The sequence below is a fragment of the Cebidichthys violaceus genome, unplaced genomic scaffold (assembly GCF_023349555.1).
Source record: "Cebidichthys violaceus isolate CVI_PGR_0920_01 unplaced genomic scaffold, fCebVio1.0.p SCAF_74, whole genome shotgun sequence".
Taxonomy (NCBI): domain Eukaryota; kingdom Metazoa; phylum Chordata; class Actinopteri; order Perciformes; family Stichaeidae; genus Cebidichthys; species Cebidichthys violaceus.
In genome coordinates this window covers 473,332-489,513 of record NW_027176958.1, presented here as the reverse complement: position 1 = coordinate 489,513, position 16,182 = coordinate 473,332, and the positions used below count along the sequence as shown (strand labels likewise).

The window sequence follows — 16,182 nt, the reverse complement described above, 5'->3', positions numbered from 1 at the left end:
TTCGTTCTGTTGTCCATTCATGGCTTCACATTACAAACATCTAGCCATTATACTTTCTTAATTAAAGGGATCTCTAAAAATGCTTATTACAATTTACATCCAATGCCAACTTTCTGTGGCAATGCCAGGAAGTAAATGGCGTATGACTGTAAATGGCGAGTTGGACCACCAAATGACCGGGGTGGCCAAGTGGAGAGCAGGGCCGCCTTTCAATCAGAGGGTAGGCGGTTCGATCCCCGGTGCCTGCTCTGCTAGTCTCATGTCAATGTGTCCTTGAGCAAGACACTTAACCCCAGAATTGCTCCCGTAGCTGTGTCTATGGTGTGTAGATAGATACTGAACTGTAAGTCGCTTTGGATAAAAGCGTCCGCTAAATGACTGTAATGTAATGTAAATATTCCAGAGGGCAAGAATGTTGCTTATTCTTTATTTTATTGTATTTTTTTTAAGCCAAGAATTTTCCTGCTCTTGCTTTTATTTTGTGTAATGTTCTTCTTCTTGTTGTTTCCAGCACACTTACTGCTGTTGTTGTTAATGTACCCTTAATAACTGCTTATAGCAAAGAGAAACCCTATATATGGACACTATTTATCCATCACTGGCTGCTGGAGTGATCTATGCCGCTACACACACGGATTTTACAGATGGTATGCAAAGTGTAGTTTAGTTAAGTTACTTAGGCGCGGTCGACATTTATTAAAGCGTGACACGTTCTCCTAAACGTGCCGCCTGAGACGGACAGAATGTCTGCATCGAAATACCCGCTACAGTCAGATCAAACGGCTGCTTATCCGGCTGCGGAGGCAGGGGTGTTGTGACAATAGCTGTCTTTCTCAGTGACGAACACCAAAGGTGGGAGAGTGATGGCTCCTGCCTCGCTCCATAATCTCTTATGGGGAGAAAATCCTCGGCTGAATTCTCATTAATTGGACGTCGGGGCCCAGAGTGACAGGCTGGAGGCTGAGCGGTAAATACCCCCCCGCTGCTGTTTTTGCACCTTGTAATTGATGAAAAAAATCTGTTCCCCCAACAGATGTGTTAGTGACAATTGGAACTTAAAGTAAAAAATGCAAACGCTCACGCTGACTGAACTACGCTTTTTAAATGTAGTGACGGGCGCACAGCTGCTTCCAAATGTGGAGGGTTTTTTTGTTGGTTTTTTTGCCTTTTTATATGAGTGGAAACTCTGATTCATGTGTGGAATCTCACACATTCTGTACACACACACACACACACACACACACACACACACACACAGACAAAACTGTATGCATGCAAACACCTCTTGTGATCATCCATCAAAACGTAACCTTGAGTGTGTCAAACTGGCTTGTGGCCAAAATGTCTAAGAGTTTCTGATTTTCATTGAGGACGAACAGGTACGACCCTGGGTGACGGGGACAAAGACGCCTTGTCTTATTTTTTTATTTATTTTTTTATTTAAATGTAATGTGACACATTTATGGATCCAAAAGGTGGCGTATTTATAACCTTGGACTCACTACTTTGCATCATGTGCATTTCATTATGGATGAATCTCATTGACGCTGTCAGTGTTTGGGTGTCATGTTGGCGCTACGTTGGAGGACTTTTGGAGGGTTGAAAGGTCGCATCGCATTATTCGCAATGTTAGGGAAACTAAATCTACAGCTGCGTAATATCTAGCAATCACTGTCGAACTTGGTTCAGTTGTTTCTGTGAACATCTCTGATCGCAGAAGAAAGTAAAAGGGATGGTGTTGGATCCTAGCAGTACTTCTCCTGTGTCCATGGAAACCGTGTGAAACGTGGCAATGGTCAATTTGCTAGACCGGCACACACACACACACACACACACACACACACACACACACACACAGTGCAGTATGCCTTGAGTCTTGAAGTCTGTGTCAGCTCATGCTTTCCTGGTATTCTTCTTGGAACTCACAGCCTTTTTTTACCAGCCAAGTCAAAGATTTAAGCCATTTTTATTGGTTTGAATCTAGTCAATATATCAAATGTCGCAACTCAGACTAGCAGGATCACTCCAGCAGTCAGGTGGGGATATTTAGTGCTCTGAACAGATTTCAGATGTTTTGAAGCCAGGTTCAGTTGATCCAGTTTCATTCGAATTTTTTTATGAGGACATTTTATACTTGGATGTGATGCTTTTCTTTATCAAACCTGATATTTTGTGAAATTACAGTTATGTGAGCATTTCTACTAAAGAGAGAAAAAACACTAAAAAGTATGGATGAATGCATGGTTATTCAAAGAGTCCCTCCAGCCTGTGTCTTTGGGCTAAGGCTTGAGATGATTATTTATTTATTGGTTTATTTGATAAGGGACAGTGCACATTAATAAAAAACATTGCTGTAAATGCGCCACAGTTGGCCAAGAGGCTGTTTTTCATCTGTAGTCCCAAGAGGCAGATGTTACAAAGAAAACCTAAAAACAGAACATAAGATTAAATTTACAAGGTTATACAATGTTGACCCTTTACAATGTGTGCACAAACAGTATGGAAGCCAGTTGCCCTTACAGGATGGGAACCTTACACTTATACTCAAATATACTACAAATTAAAGCTGCTTTAATCAATATCTGTATTTTAAAAAAGGTATCAAATGACTATATGTATGCAAAAGGGGTCACTTGTGGTGCCAAACCATGTTGGTGGAGCCCAAAAACAGACCAAAAAGCCGACTGAATATTTGAGTTGCATGTCCGGATGGCCAAAAACAAGACTCCAACTGAACGCTAATGCTGCTACATATCTGCAGGATGCGTTAATAAGCTGGTTTGCGAACAAGTTTGCTATGTCAACTTAAAAAATGTGATAATACGGTACGATAGTGTTGTGTTTACGGCTTGTTTCCACTACCTCTTATCGGCCAAAGTAAAGACAACTGGCTTAAAGCCAATAATCTGTAAAAGTTGCTTACAATATTTCCAAAGTAAATGTTTTCACCGGTATGTGAGTAATAGCTTGTCATCATGCACAGTAGGCTGTTTATGCAGGTCAGTTGGGACAAAAAGAACTTGGACATCTGCATTTTACACCGGCTATAACCTACTTTTATAGTTTTCAATACTTTACGATCCCTGCAGAAACTATTTCATCTGTCATAGTCCTTCAAGTTAGTTCAATATATTCTTATTCAATTTATTAATGTTTGCGGTTCGTGGAGATTGTGGGAATGTCTCCCCTTTCGAGACCTTTTTTCGGTGATGAAAAAGCTCTTTATGTACGGGCTACCCTCAGACCTCAAGCTGCTCGGTAACGAAAGCTTTACTACTCGGTGGCCTGGATACCGATGCGTTCTTTCAACACAGCCACCCTCAGTTTCCCCCCTGAACACCTGTGTTTCTAATTCCTTGTCCACATTCAACGGGACGTGTTCCAGCTGAATGTGACTGAAAAACACCAGATGTTCGCATCTTATAACGGTGACAGTTTTTAATTTGAATGGCGAGAGAATCCAAAACTTAAACTTCTCCCGCATTGTCTCAGGGAAGTAGAAACCATTACCAAAAAAACGTTGTTGACCTACTGATATCAAAATAGAAAGAGCATCAATCTCTAACACACCCATGATTGCTTCAATGCGTCGTCAAGGGTTTTGACAATACAGCTGTTGTACGAGTGCACGTTCCACGGGCGCTCTGAAGGACATCTGGTTTAGCTGCTGCATGGAGACGGTCCGCCCAGGCACAGATGTAATTAGAATTCTGTACTGTCCTTGTTGTGAAATGCTCGGCTGGATTCTCAGGCGGGAGTTAATGCAGAGCAACGACCCTGGATTCATTAAACCTTGTTGAACAATGACACAACTGCAATGGGCACAAGAGGCCTGTGAGTAAAAGCAAATAAGAAACATCTGGTTTAGCACATCCTCTTTTGTTCAGGGTTTTGGCCTGATAAAAATAGCAAAAATGAAATAAAATTCAGCCATATGGAGACTTGCCAACGCTAAACAGAACCGTTCGGACAACTAAGCGACGCAAACATGCAGGAAAAGGAGTTCTTGAGTTTTGAGGTATTTCTAAAGATCTCGGCTGTCCGTGACTTTGGAGGTATAGAACAACAAACTTCTAAAGAGCATAAATGGACAACAATCTTTACAAGTACAATGCCCACCGCCTGAAAACAACTAACTAAATAACTCCAAGCAGTTTGACAAACTCTATCACAGTGTCAGTGTGGAAAGAAGCAGGGCAATCAGAAATCACTAGCTTCGCCCGAGATCATTTCTATTTCTACAATATGTGTCCAAAAGAGATAAAGCTGCATAGCACTGTACATCACAAACAGATGTTTTGGGCTGAACATTTAATATCCCACAAATGTTACTGAACTGGACTCTTGTGATCTTTCAGCTCAATATCCTCAACTTACTTTTTGGAGTACTGCGAGTAAACTAAAAGAGAATACTCTCACCCAGTTTTTTTTTGTTTTATAAACATCTGATTGTTTCCTGCATTCTTTACTCGCTTCATCATCGGCGGCGGCGGCGGGCATGACTGGGCCTCGCACAGGCTCTTCAAACACAACTGGCAGGCTATCAGAGCGCTCAAATCACCAAGATGGATTAGCGAATGTTCGTCGCTTGGAGTTACGGGCGGGAGATGTGGCGAACGTGACATTTTTGGCGGTATTCGACAGCATTTTCCTTCCCCGGCCGTCACGGTCAAAAGGTCTTAAACTTAGGAAATAACAGAGACCAGTGACAAGCATTAAGAAGTCCACCACCACACTGGAATTTAAGATGAATCGGACAGAGGGCTGAAGTACGATGAGAAGGAAGAGCAGAGCTGTTAAGAGATGCTTGATGAGGAGCGAATGGGAAAGTGGTGGGAAAGACGTCGAAGGGAGAGAGAGGCCCTCTCGGCTAAAGCCCGGCTTCAAAGCTTATCCAAACTGACAGAGGAGAAATGGACCTGGGGGACAACGCTTCTCCCAGCCACATCCAACATCCTGTTGTGAATCCACACAAACGTGGCCTTAATGCGACGCCCTATCTTACAGGATCAGGGACGCCGTCGGCGGACGTCTTCTTTCAAAGAAGGAGGATCTATACAGGAACGGAGGACGTCAGAGCCGGCTATTGAGAGAGGAGGTGGCAGTGAAGTTCGTATCGCTAGTGTCATTAGATCAATAACTCAGCCCAGCTGCAATTCAGTGTTGTTGTTGTTGAAGTGAAGATTAAATCGTATCTCTAACCACACTAGGGGAGGTTCGGCGTCATTTCATTTGTTACTTTTCGTCAGAAAATCCCATGACAAGACCAAAACCAACACCGCTTTATGTGTCTTTGTGTCTTTTCTATCTATCAAACGTTTCCTGCACTGTAAACCTTATAAAACACGGTCACAAATACATCCTGTAGTTTGAAACAAACTGTAGGTAATAAAACAAGCTGGGCATTTTAATTTGTAGTAATTGTATCTCAAACAGGATTAAATAGGGCATTTCATTTCTTTTCATGGGATTTTTTTAACAACTATCAGTTTCTATAGAATGTTGTTGTTTATAATAAGTTAATGCTAGTGAAAACTAAACGTCATAGTGTCCCTCATAACGCTATTGTACCGGTGTGTGTATATATATATATATATATATATATATATATATATATATATATATATATATATATATATATATATATATATCACTGGTATTTAAAAACTACACGGACAACAAAATAGATGTAAATGTTGATCAAAATCTTATTCCCTTCTGCTCATAATAAAACAAGTAAACAGCCCAAAAGTTGACAGTGTCAGGTCCATTCTCCATCCAGTGTGTGTGGTCCCTTTAAGAATTAGGATTTGGGAGTGACGTGGATATGAAAGCTAGTTTATCCGTCTTTCCTTTACAAGCAGGGACATTATTTCTCTCTCTTTATTTGAGAAAAGTTCATATTTGTGTTGTCAAATTTCACTATGACCCTGAAAGCAAAGCTACAGAGCAAAGTCACACTCTTTCTGATTGAACCAATCTATGAATCTCTGAAACGACGGATTTCCGCGGCCCCAAATGGGCCCCCAAAAAAAAATTGCTAGCGCGCAAAACTGCCCCCCTGCCTCTTTGGTGACCTATTGTATAAATAGGCCTACTATAAGAAAACAGCAGCGTCACGTTCATACAGAGTCTAACAAATATGAATGTATTGCAGAACAGACGCTTATTTAGTCGGACCACTGCAGCTGCACTCCCTCGCGACAGACCTGACAACTCTCGCGGCGCATATCCAACGCACCTTTTTGACTTTCGCTATTTAAAACTGCGCGTGCTCCGTCACCTTGTGGACGTATTCAGTGAGGCTGCCATGAAAACCCCCCCCCCCAAAAAAAACCCGTTGGCTAACTTGATGCTATGCTCACAAAACAACATTAGAGTTTAGTAAATAAGCTAGCCTGGCCCACAGGAGAGGAAGTCAACCCAAAATGATTCATTGTTGCTGCGACGCAACAACATTCGGGAGTCACTTCTTCACGTCGGCGGGGTAAGTTTGTGCTGACAAAGCTAACATGAATAGTTCAGTTGATTGTTGTTGTCTTCACTGTCGCCCCTCTCATCTTCCTCTAACTCCTGCTGTAATGTTGCTGCCATGTCTATGAGAAGCATGTTTCATTGGTAGCCTTTTAAATTATGAATTTTGGTTGTTTTTGTTGGAACAAGCTTTGTGAATTTTCCATGCTGTTGACTTATGATGATGAATACTGTTTAAGTTTGCGTGTTGTTGTTGTTCTTCTTCTTCCCCAAATAGGGCTCCATTGGCTCACTGTAATGTTGTGTATTTGTTATATTGATATGTAAACATGGTTGCTCTCTTGCCTACAGTTCATTCATAACCCACTAAGCATTAGAGAATATTTCAACTGATAACTTGGGGTTTAGATGACATTTAGGTTTTCCTATCCTTAAAATAATTTAGTCATTCAATTCCGACATTAAGCTCGTTTCCATGTACTGATCTGATTTTGATATGGAAAAAAGTTGGTAATATCTCTGCAGAGGTCACTTGTTTCAGCACGTTGCATGCATGCGAGATGGATTTGATTTTTCCATCTCGATTCACTAGAAAGTCTACAATAATGATTTTAAGAACACTGGTGTCCAGTCTGCACATTGAAGATGAATACAGGTACATCAGTCTGTCATGAGCTTCACCTCCACCACCCCAGCATCCACCTGTTGGCTCTGAGCTGAAGCTCTCTAGGGGGGGGGGGGGTTTAATATCACCACTCCTCAGTACCTGCCACGTTGAGCTCGGTGTGTCCTCGAGGGGAAGGCGGGGGGGGGTCATGTCAACTCAAATATCAACTCTGCTGGCATTATAGATCTGTTCCACGTGAGTTGGTTGACTGAATTATTCTTTTGTCTGACTGCTAATACCGCCTGGAACAGAAAAACGTGTCATTTCCCGTGACAACACGTTGCACGGAGGCAATACAAAGGAATGTGAAGTAATGGGGATATTTGGCTGAACGTGTGTCTCAAAGAGTCTGTGGAGCGGCGGGCGGTTTGTCCAGTTTCCTCGTCAGTCACTGTATTCTGATACAGCACTCGCTCGGATGGAAGAAGCGTCGATCATATTTGTGAATTCCAAGGAAATTGAAGTCAGTTGGAGTCAGATTGTCTTGATTTCGGTGAGGAGGAAGTCGTTAAAGCTGCTGGCATTTTGAGATGCATTCCCTTTTCTTATTTAAACAAGAAGAAGAAGAAGAAGAAGAAGAAGAATGGGGTCACGCATTGTTTAATAAATCTGTGTGATTACAGGTTTCCTCTTAATTATGAAAAGAGGTCTTCCAGTGGTATTTGGGTCAGTTAACTAAGAGGCAGCCTGAAAAGAGAGACTCCCGATGGGTGACTGTTTAAAGCACACTGAAACATCTGGATGCTGATTCTAGATTGTGCTAAACGCTGAAGTTTGAACTGTGTATCGGTGAGCGTCGTCTGCCCTCTGGTGCAGAGGAAGTGTACGTTCCAACTTCAGCGCTTCAATATGTCAAAGTATGATTTCTCCTGAATTTGAAAATGTTCAGCCGTGCTTGGCGGTGTGTTTTAAACGCGTGAAATGATTGTTGATTTGTTGAGCTGCGTTTCTGTCTCGGGAGTTCAAACGTCTTTTGTTTCATTTGCCAGATTTAATAGCCTCACATCCAATCAAATTCAAGCTCGTTACTGATTGGTGAATGAGTGTCACAAACACTGAATAAACACCAGAGGGAGAGCAAATTATGAGGGGCTTGATCAGAGTAATTGCTGCCTTTCAGCTACCTGACTCACTCAAACTCATAACTAAAATAATATTTGTCATTTAGATTTACCATTTAATATTCTGATACAACATATTAATATCTGAAGTTTGCATTTGAAGACTGAATTCATTCGATTTTGGTGTCTTTTTAGCCTTTGGTCTGCTGCTGTTGGTATCAGCAGCAATAGCATTGGATGGGGCCCAATGTTAAGCTTGCAATGATATGTGGTGTCCAGCAGAGGGGGGTGTTGTATCACTAAACTTATGCTCTGATTACAGATGAATGAATTCAGCTTTTTTTCCTCACTATGTATAAAGGGACAAAACTATTAATATAGGCGTCATCTCTTTAGTAATTTTCAATGTATCAAACAACACAGGACTCAGTTTTAATATCTTTGAATTCACTATTTAATTTTGTACATCTGGTCACAAAAAAAACAAAAACAATCCAGACTTTCCAACATCTCTTTCTCTCTTGTATTCATTCTCTCTCTCTCTCTCTCTCTCTCTCTCTCTCTCTCTCTCTCTCTCTCTCTCTCTCTCTCTCTCTCTCTCTCTCTCTCTCTCTCACTCTATCTCACACACACACAACATCACCACGCTCTCTTGTGCTATTTTCTATCTTTGAGTCATCTCTGTTTTTATAACTTAGAAAATAATTTATATTTAAAAAAAACAACAACATTGATTTTCATGGGCACTTGAGAAGAGATGAAGCTCAAATGAAGGATGAAGGGAGGGGGGGGGGGGGGGGGGGGGCTGACGCATCAGTGGTTTTTCTTTTAACCGAAGTAAAGGGCGGGTGTGTTGTTCAGAGTTTCGAGTTCTTCTCCCAGAAGAAGGAGTCATTCCGCAGCACTTTGGCCAGTTTTTCATTGAACGGCGTGTAGAAATCCCGCAGGATCTCTTTAGTGATGGGCAGCATGGGCCCCAGGTTCTTGTCAGCCGGCCTCCTGGTGTTTGACGCTGGACTTCTGGTGATCTCTGACTCTTTTTCTTTCGTCAGAGGCCCTGTAGAAAACACAAACACTATTCTTTCACTCCCCTCCTTTCTGGGCCACTTCACATTTTTTGCCGCAGCGCCCAACAAATGGACACAAAGATACAGTTTTGAAAAGGACTCTACTCTGTCACTGTGTGTATCAGCTGTGCTCTGAGCAGAAGATTTTAACGCTCCAGGAGGTAATCGCATCTCGGCTGGTGTTGGCAGCTCTTTTGAAGAGCTAAGTCTGAGCTTTTGGGGGGGCAACTCGACTGTGGGATGAACCAGTGAGACAAGAGGGCTTCCAGACTACAGGGCAAGGATGCTGGATACCCCCCCCCCCCCCCCCCCCCCCCAGGGAAAGGTCCATACTAAAAGCACTGTATAGAAGGTGTGAGAAAGCTCAGACATTTCAATTTTCCTTTCTAAGCTATACACGACTCAAGCGCTTCAAAATCAACTGGATTTTCTAATGCAGTACATGCGCTGCTCTTTGTTAACACCGGAATCCCCTAATTACCTCCCTTGAGTACTTTTAACTACACGCCGACATGGCTTTTCACATTTCCCTACGTCTTTAGCGACCCGTTAATTGTATTGATCGGAGCCACCGGAGGGAATGATTACAGACCCGGGATCTTATGTGGGGGGGGGGGGAGAGATATGTGTGGCTTACTCACCCAGGTTAAGGAAGTCAAAGACTTTGTGCATTGTGTATTTCCTGTTCGAGGCATGGTCCTCCAACCTCAGGACCAGAATCTGTTCCCTGCCGAAGACGGTCAGCCAGTCCATTAAGTACACAATGTACAGGCCGACTTGCAACCTGACCTGAGGACACAAAAAAAAAAGAAAATGGGAGAATCGCTGTGAGACAAACCGAACTCTATCAGAAGAAGCGTCCTCAGGGGGGGGACGGGGGACGCGGGGGGTGCATGGGTTAAACTTCTTTCAAGGGGATGGACGAGGAAGACCGAGGGAGGGAATTCCACCGGCATGCTCTTTCATCTTCCCCCCCCTGGGTGATGCAAGGCACCGCGTGGGCATGTGAACATGTGCTGGTATCGTGTGTGTGTGTGTGTGTGTGTGTGTGTGTGTGTGTGTGTGTGTGTGTGTGTGTGTGTGTGTGTGTGTGGTCGAGGGATTTTCAGAAAGATGAAGTTTCTTCTATGATCGGAAACCTTGCATCACTACCTGCCAGTGGACCAGATGCTCACTTCATACCCCTCTATGATATGATATTTAGTTTTACCCTGTTATTGTGATCCATTAAGCGTACATTGAGATGGACATGGATGAGGATGGACAGGCGTGCTCTCAGAGGGCCATAAAGCTCATCAGCGGCAGTTGGAGAGGAGGACCTCTGTGTAATGCAGCCTGGAGGGGGGGAGGGGGGGGAGCCAAAAGAGGACGGCCTCCTCCTCCTCCTCCTCCTCCCCCCCCTGCCAGTCTGCCTCAAACGCACTGTGGGGAAAAGCTGGCCGGGGGCCCAAACACTTGGGGCCCCCGGCACTGCCTGACACTAAGACAAGAAGGACGTTCACACCACTGGTAAACACAAAGAGAGGCTCTAGACACTGCCAGGCCCAGTCCCCCTTTTCATGAAGTCCGCCCCGCTAATGAAGTGTGGATTTCACTCCGTCTGTCTTTTTCCTCTGCTTTTTCTATTTTCTTTCTTCCCACCGAGCTAATGCCAGCTGGTGGCCACGTTTTACGCGTCCTCTGCGGAGACAAAAAGCGGGACGGGGGAGGGCGGCGCTCTCACCGGCATGGCGTTGTTGACGGTGGTGTTGTACACGCAGGAGCGCATCGTGAACTCCGTAAGGCACCCTTCGAATAGCTGCAGCGACTCCGACACCTTCTCGTGGAAATCCTCCGCGGACTTGTTGGAAATACCGAAGTAAAGGTAGTCCGAGTAGAGCCTGCAAGACAACAGAGAGATGCTCTGTGAACAGAACTTGAACCTGGGACCCGAAGACATATATACGACTCATCGTCTCCTGCTGCAGCTCACTGTAGTTTAAAGTCAGGCACGAAGCGAAGACAGAAACTTTATCGACTTGGATAAATATAACCGAGCAGTCCTCCTCGGACCGGACTGGATGGCTATTGCTCAAACAAATGATTGTCATTGAAATGGTCCGTGGGTACATGGTATCGGTTTCCATAGACTCGAATGAACAATATTTGAAATAAGTGGTCATTAAATCCTAGTTTTGACGGAGAGCATTTACCTCCGGCTGGCGATGTCAATGATGTGCAACAAAAAGGGCGTCGGGGCATACGACAGCCTGGGAACCCAACGCCCCGGACTGCGTGATATGGAGACGGATATTGACCCCCGAGAATATATTTTATGGCAACATGAATAATCATTTCAAGTGCTAATGAACGGTTTAATAGAAAACGAACGCTACGAAAAGTAGTTTTAAAACGGAATGCCTTGCAGCAAGTTCGACTCCGATAAAGGCGTCGTAGTGAAACGCACGTGACGGCAGGTCTTTTTGTTTCCTGTAAACACGAAGAAGTATCCGTCTGTGTCTGCAGTGTAAACAGCTGTGATGGAGGCAACAAAGGCGAGTCAGGGCTGTATCTGCATCGTTACGGCAGAGATATGTGCATGCGGGGCGGAGGCAGTGAAACGGAGATTACGTTCACCTTTCCACCGGGTCCCTGAGCATGACGATGAAGCGGGCGTCGGGCTGCAGGGCGTGGACGAAGTCCTGGATGAGGAAGGGAGGCTCTCCCTCTGTGGTGTTGTCGTAGAAGTACACCCAGGCGTTGTTGTCCCACATGGTGGACGCGCTGGCTTCTCCTGCAAGGTTACACCCACAGTGGTTAAAAAAAAAAAAAAAAAAAAAACATGCACACAGACCATCATACAATTATCCAGAGGCAGAAACATAGACACTTTTTCACTGTTTGGTGTTGCGTTTGATGTGTTGAATACGCGAGGCTCATTGTTTCTTTTATAGATTTTGACAATCTTTACAAGGCAGCGGATTGGTTTGAACCCCAATTAACTGAAAATGTAAAAAAAGTACGCCAAATATTTAATGGGTCCAGTTGCTCGAATGTGAGGATTTGCTTGTTTGTCTCTGTTTCATTATATTATTGTGAATTTAATATCTTTTGTGTTTTTGGTCCGACATCATCTTTGGCTCTGCGATGCTGCCATGTTTTACATTATATAGACTAATTAATACATTAATTAATAATAGATGAATCAAGAAAATAACTGGCAGATTTGTAAAGTAGTTGTTACTTCCTGCTTTAAAAAAGACACTTCAATTTGAGTTTACAGTAAACCAGACTCCCGTGTGACATTGACAGTACAGCCTACAGTTATGTTTTATTGTTTTCTCTGATTTTCTGAAACGGATAAATTCCCCAATTAGTGTCTTCTGAAATAACAAAGCAATAATCCCTAAATGAATTGTTTCAACTTCTAAATTTTTTTTTAATCGAGGCTGGAACTAACAGACGCAGCATGTTCCTAACATAGATGCGACAAGTCAATAAAACAAAAGATTCTAAAGGAAAAACAAAAAGGAAGCGCAACGACGACTCCAGCTGCGAGTAAAAATTGCGGAAAGACTCGCACACAGTGTGAGAGAACACACTGTTGCTACACAACGAGTCAGAAGACGTCGCTTCTCCAGCAGTTGGAGAGCAGAAACTTGTATCTGTGCTGTGCTGAGACATGATATCCGGGATTCATTAGGCTGTCTCTGCCTTCATTATCCTGTTATCTGTGGAGTGAAGCTGTGATGTATTTGCAGGGAACACAACACGGGGTGGGGGGGGGGGGGGGGGGGGTGCCTTATCTGCATCCCTTCCTCCAGAGAAAGGGATGATAGCAAGGACCTATTTTCTGTGATGACAACGGTGAGAGCCAAACGGGATCGCTGCTGATGCTGTCGTGCTTGAAATAATACAGACTGATCAAGTCAGTTTTAAAGGTCTCGGTGTCCATTAAAAGGGCTTATTTCGCCCCGGGGGGGGGGGAGCCGCCGTAATAGGGCAAACAAATGGCGGAGCCAGACCGGCGTGCCTCCGGTATCCCGGCCACAGGCCTGCACCTTTTGCTGGTGCTCTCCCAGGGCATCGTGTGAATACAGAGTGGGGCTTTGGCACACTCCCCCCCCCCCTCTCCTTTTACTCAAATTATTTATTTAAAGAGGGAAACAAAACAGAGCGGCACGCTAAGCTGCGCTCAATGCACCAACTCGGTCCGGTCTGAAAAAGGCTATTGTCGAAAACTTAAATCAGTTTTTTTTTTTTTTTTTTTTCTTCTCTGCAGTCGAGCAGTTCTTTGAGACGGTGGTAAAAGACAGAGACGGATTGGAAGCAGGATATGCAAATAAGAGGACGGAGGTTTGAAAGACTTCTCCTCCCCGCTGCGGATATTATTGCTGTCCTGACACACACACACACACACACACACACACACACACACACACACACACACACACACACACACAAAAACAATGATTCCTTTTTATACGGCACTTCAGTGAAGTGGCTAAGCGAAGCAGAAGGAAGTCCAGTATTATAAAGCTGTAAGGGTTGAGTCACCGGCTCTCTTTAAAAAAAAAAAAAAAAAAAAACGAGCATCGCTGTGCTTCAGCCTCACTACCTGCTGCTTTAATAGCAGCTTTGTAATAATACAGGCGAGAATACCAGGCAAGTGACACTGTCGACGGGTCTCCCCCGAGCCAAATGCTGTTACAGTAGCCGTGACGAGGGGCGAACGAACGTCGTCGGCTCCACGGGTATGACCTGAGTGACTTAATACCATACATGATGTTTGACACAACAGGAAGGCAGAGATCACGCTGAACAGGAAGTGTTTTTGTGCGACTGCCTGGAGATCCGATGAGCGATAGGCCGTGTTTACACGCTTTATCGGTTGTATCGCGTTCTCGCGTCTTACCTCTCGACGCGTAATGCTCTTCCAGATAGTCGTTCTGAAATGGATCAGAAGGTGCTTTATTGTAATCTAGACGTAGGAAGTTGCTCATTAGCTCACCTGCCACCCAAAGGGTTGCTGAGTTTCACATGATGCTTTGCTGTTTTTATTGTGAAAAGCTGATGTTTGACGTTTAGTTTCCGGGGTTCAGTTCATCTTAAAACTATTAGAAATGGTCTCAGATTCCAAATCCCTGCAGGCACAGGAACAAGGGGGGTCTTGAACAAGTTCTTTTGACGCCAACTGCTCTTAGTCCTTTTTAATATCGGCCTACTAAATCTACTTTTTAAATAAGGTGCTCTATATTTAGCTGTTTTTGTGTCGAATTCCTCGTTTTTTCAGGATCCCTGACAGGCTGGCCCCCTCCCCCCGTATGTATTTAAATGTAAACTAGTGCCCTTGATGCAAAAGATGGAAAGCATCAAAGTGGATAGCTAGTAGTTTTTAAAGGGGGGAATACCAGAGTCTATAAAAACACCACAAATAGTGACACAGCCCTTTTTCTGTCAGCGGATACAGCGGTTGCTGCGACTCATTATCATTCATGGCCAATCCAAATGACGCATCAAGAAAATAGTTTCTACATTACAGATCCTGTGGCTGTGACACATGCACGCCTTGTTTTCAGTGATTTTTATTTTTTTTTATTTTAAGCTCATCCTCTGGTCATTGGTTACAACGTGGTAAGAAAAAAAAGCATAAATCTGATGCTGACATGCTCACAGCAAACTTGAATGAGTGAAATAGTTTGTTTTTTATTTGGCTTACCTATGATGATGTTGGGTTGGCCGGGGCTTCCGCTGGCGTTCGCCGTGAGGTTTCCCTGGATTTGGTAAGCGGCCTGATCGAACAAGTCCAGGTAGTCCTCCACCGGGTATCGATCATGAAAGCCCTCGCTCAGGCGGATGATACCTGGGGGAGGAAGACAAACTAAGTTATCAGATCGTATATATGTTTTGTAGAAAGTAGAGAGCAACTTGGGTTTCTCTTTTTGACGCTACAAAGACACGGTGTGTGTCCATCAAGCATGTTTTTCTTCCCGTCTGTCCTCTTCATGTGTGTCTGTGATCACTCTGAAGGGGGGGGGGGGGGGGGGGGGGGGGTCATTGGGGCTCCTGTGTTGTCTTGACTGTGGGGGTGACCAAATTAAAATCCAAGTTCCAATCCAAATTCAGCAGGGAATACCCCTTCTCTGTTCAATTCTCCCTGTTTCCAATTAAGGGCCGACGTGAAGTTTGTGCTTTTTTTTTTTTTTTTTTTTAAATGCGGCACGAGAAAATGTGTTTTCCATCCGTGCCGTTGTTGGTCTGCAGCCTGATTACAATTTACCGGGCGATCGTGAGGATTCAGGGTCTGATTTAGGAGGATCCGTGCAGCATGAGGATAATGAGGGAGCTTCAGTGGTGGCTTTGATGAAAACACCGTTCTCCAGCAAGCAGGAAAAACATGATGAGAAAAAAAACTCTAGTAGACTCTCCAAACGTCCAGCCTGCATCTCTGCTAATCCAGAACGCTTACACTTGTACGAGGCGTGATGGCACTTAGGCATGTGATGGCAAAAAGTTCTATGTGACGCGGATCACATCACCAATCACCCTTTCACTGAATGGGATGAGTGGAGCCTGGCGGGGGGGGGGGGGGAATGAAATAAATAAATAAATACAAAAACAAGCCCATTTGAATTCAAAGGACGTCTTAAGAGAGAAAAGTGCTGATTATCAGCATATCGCTCTTAAGTGCAACACTAGAAGGGAGAGAGAAAGAAGGAAAGTGGCAGCAAAGCTGAAAGGATGAATTGGTGGGTGGTGGGTGGTGGTGGGTGGGTTGGGGGGGGTGGGCAATAACTGAGAGGGACCTATGTCCTTGGGATACAGCTGCATTTGCTGCTACGCAACATCACAGCAAAACAACACCAGCAGACGAATTTAAGGCAAACGACTCACCCGCAACCCCGCAGCTTCGTGAGGTTCAAGTAGTTATCGA

The 16,182-nt window shown here is 44.1% G+C and overlaps 1 protein-coding gene across 1 annotated transcript in view; it reads right to left on the bottom strand.

Annotated features, from left to right (window-relative positions):
* Positions 1 to 8,732: 8,732 nt before the first annotated feature.
* Positions 8,733 to 16,182, bottom strand: part of LOC137892051 (carbohydrate sulfotransferase 15-like) — a 31,794-nt gene continuing 24,344 nt past the window's right edge. Inside the window, exons 4-8 of the mRNA XM_068736950.1 lie at positions 14,968 to 15,111; positions 11,886 to 12,042; positions 10,993 to 11,149; positions 9,911 to 10,058; positions 8,733 to 9,259 (exon numbers count right to left, since the gene is read on the bottom strand). Of these exons, the coding sequence (XP_068593051.1) occupies positions 9,060 to 9,259; positions 9,911 to 10,058; positions 10,993 to 11,149; positions 11,886 to 12,042; positions 14,968 to 15,111 (806 nt within the window). The 3' untranslated portion in view covers positions 8,733 to 9,059. The remainder of the gene's footprint in view (positions 9,260 to 9,910; positions 10,059 to 10,992; positions 11,150 to 11,885; positions 12,043 to 14,967; positions 15,112 to 16,182) is intronic.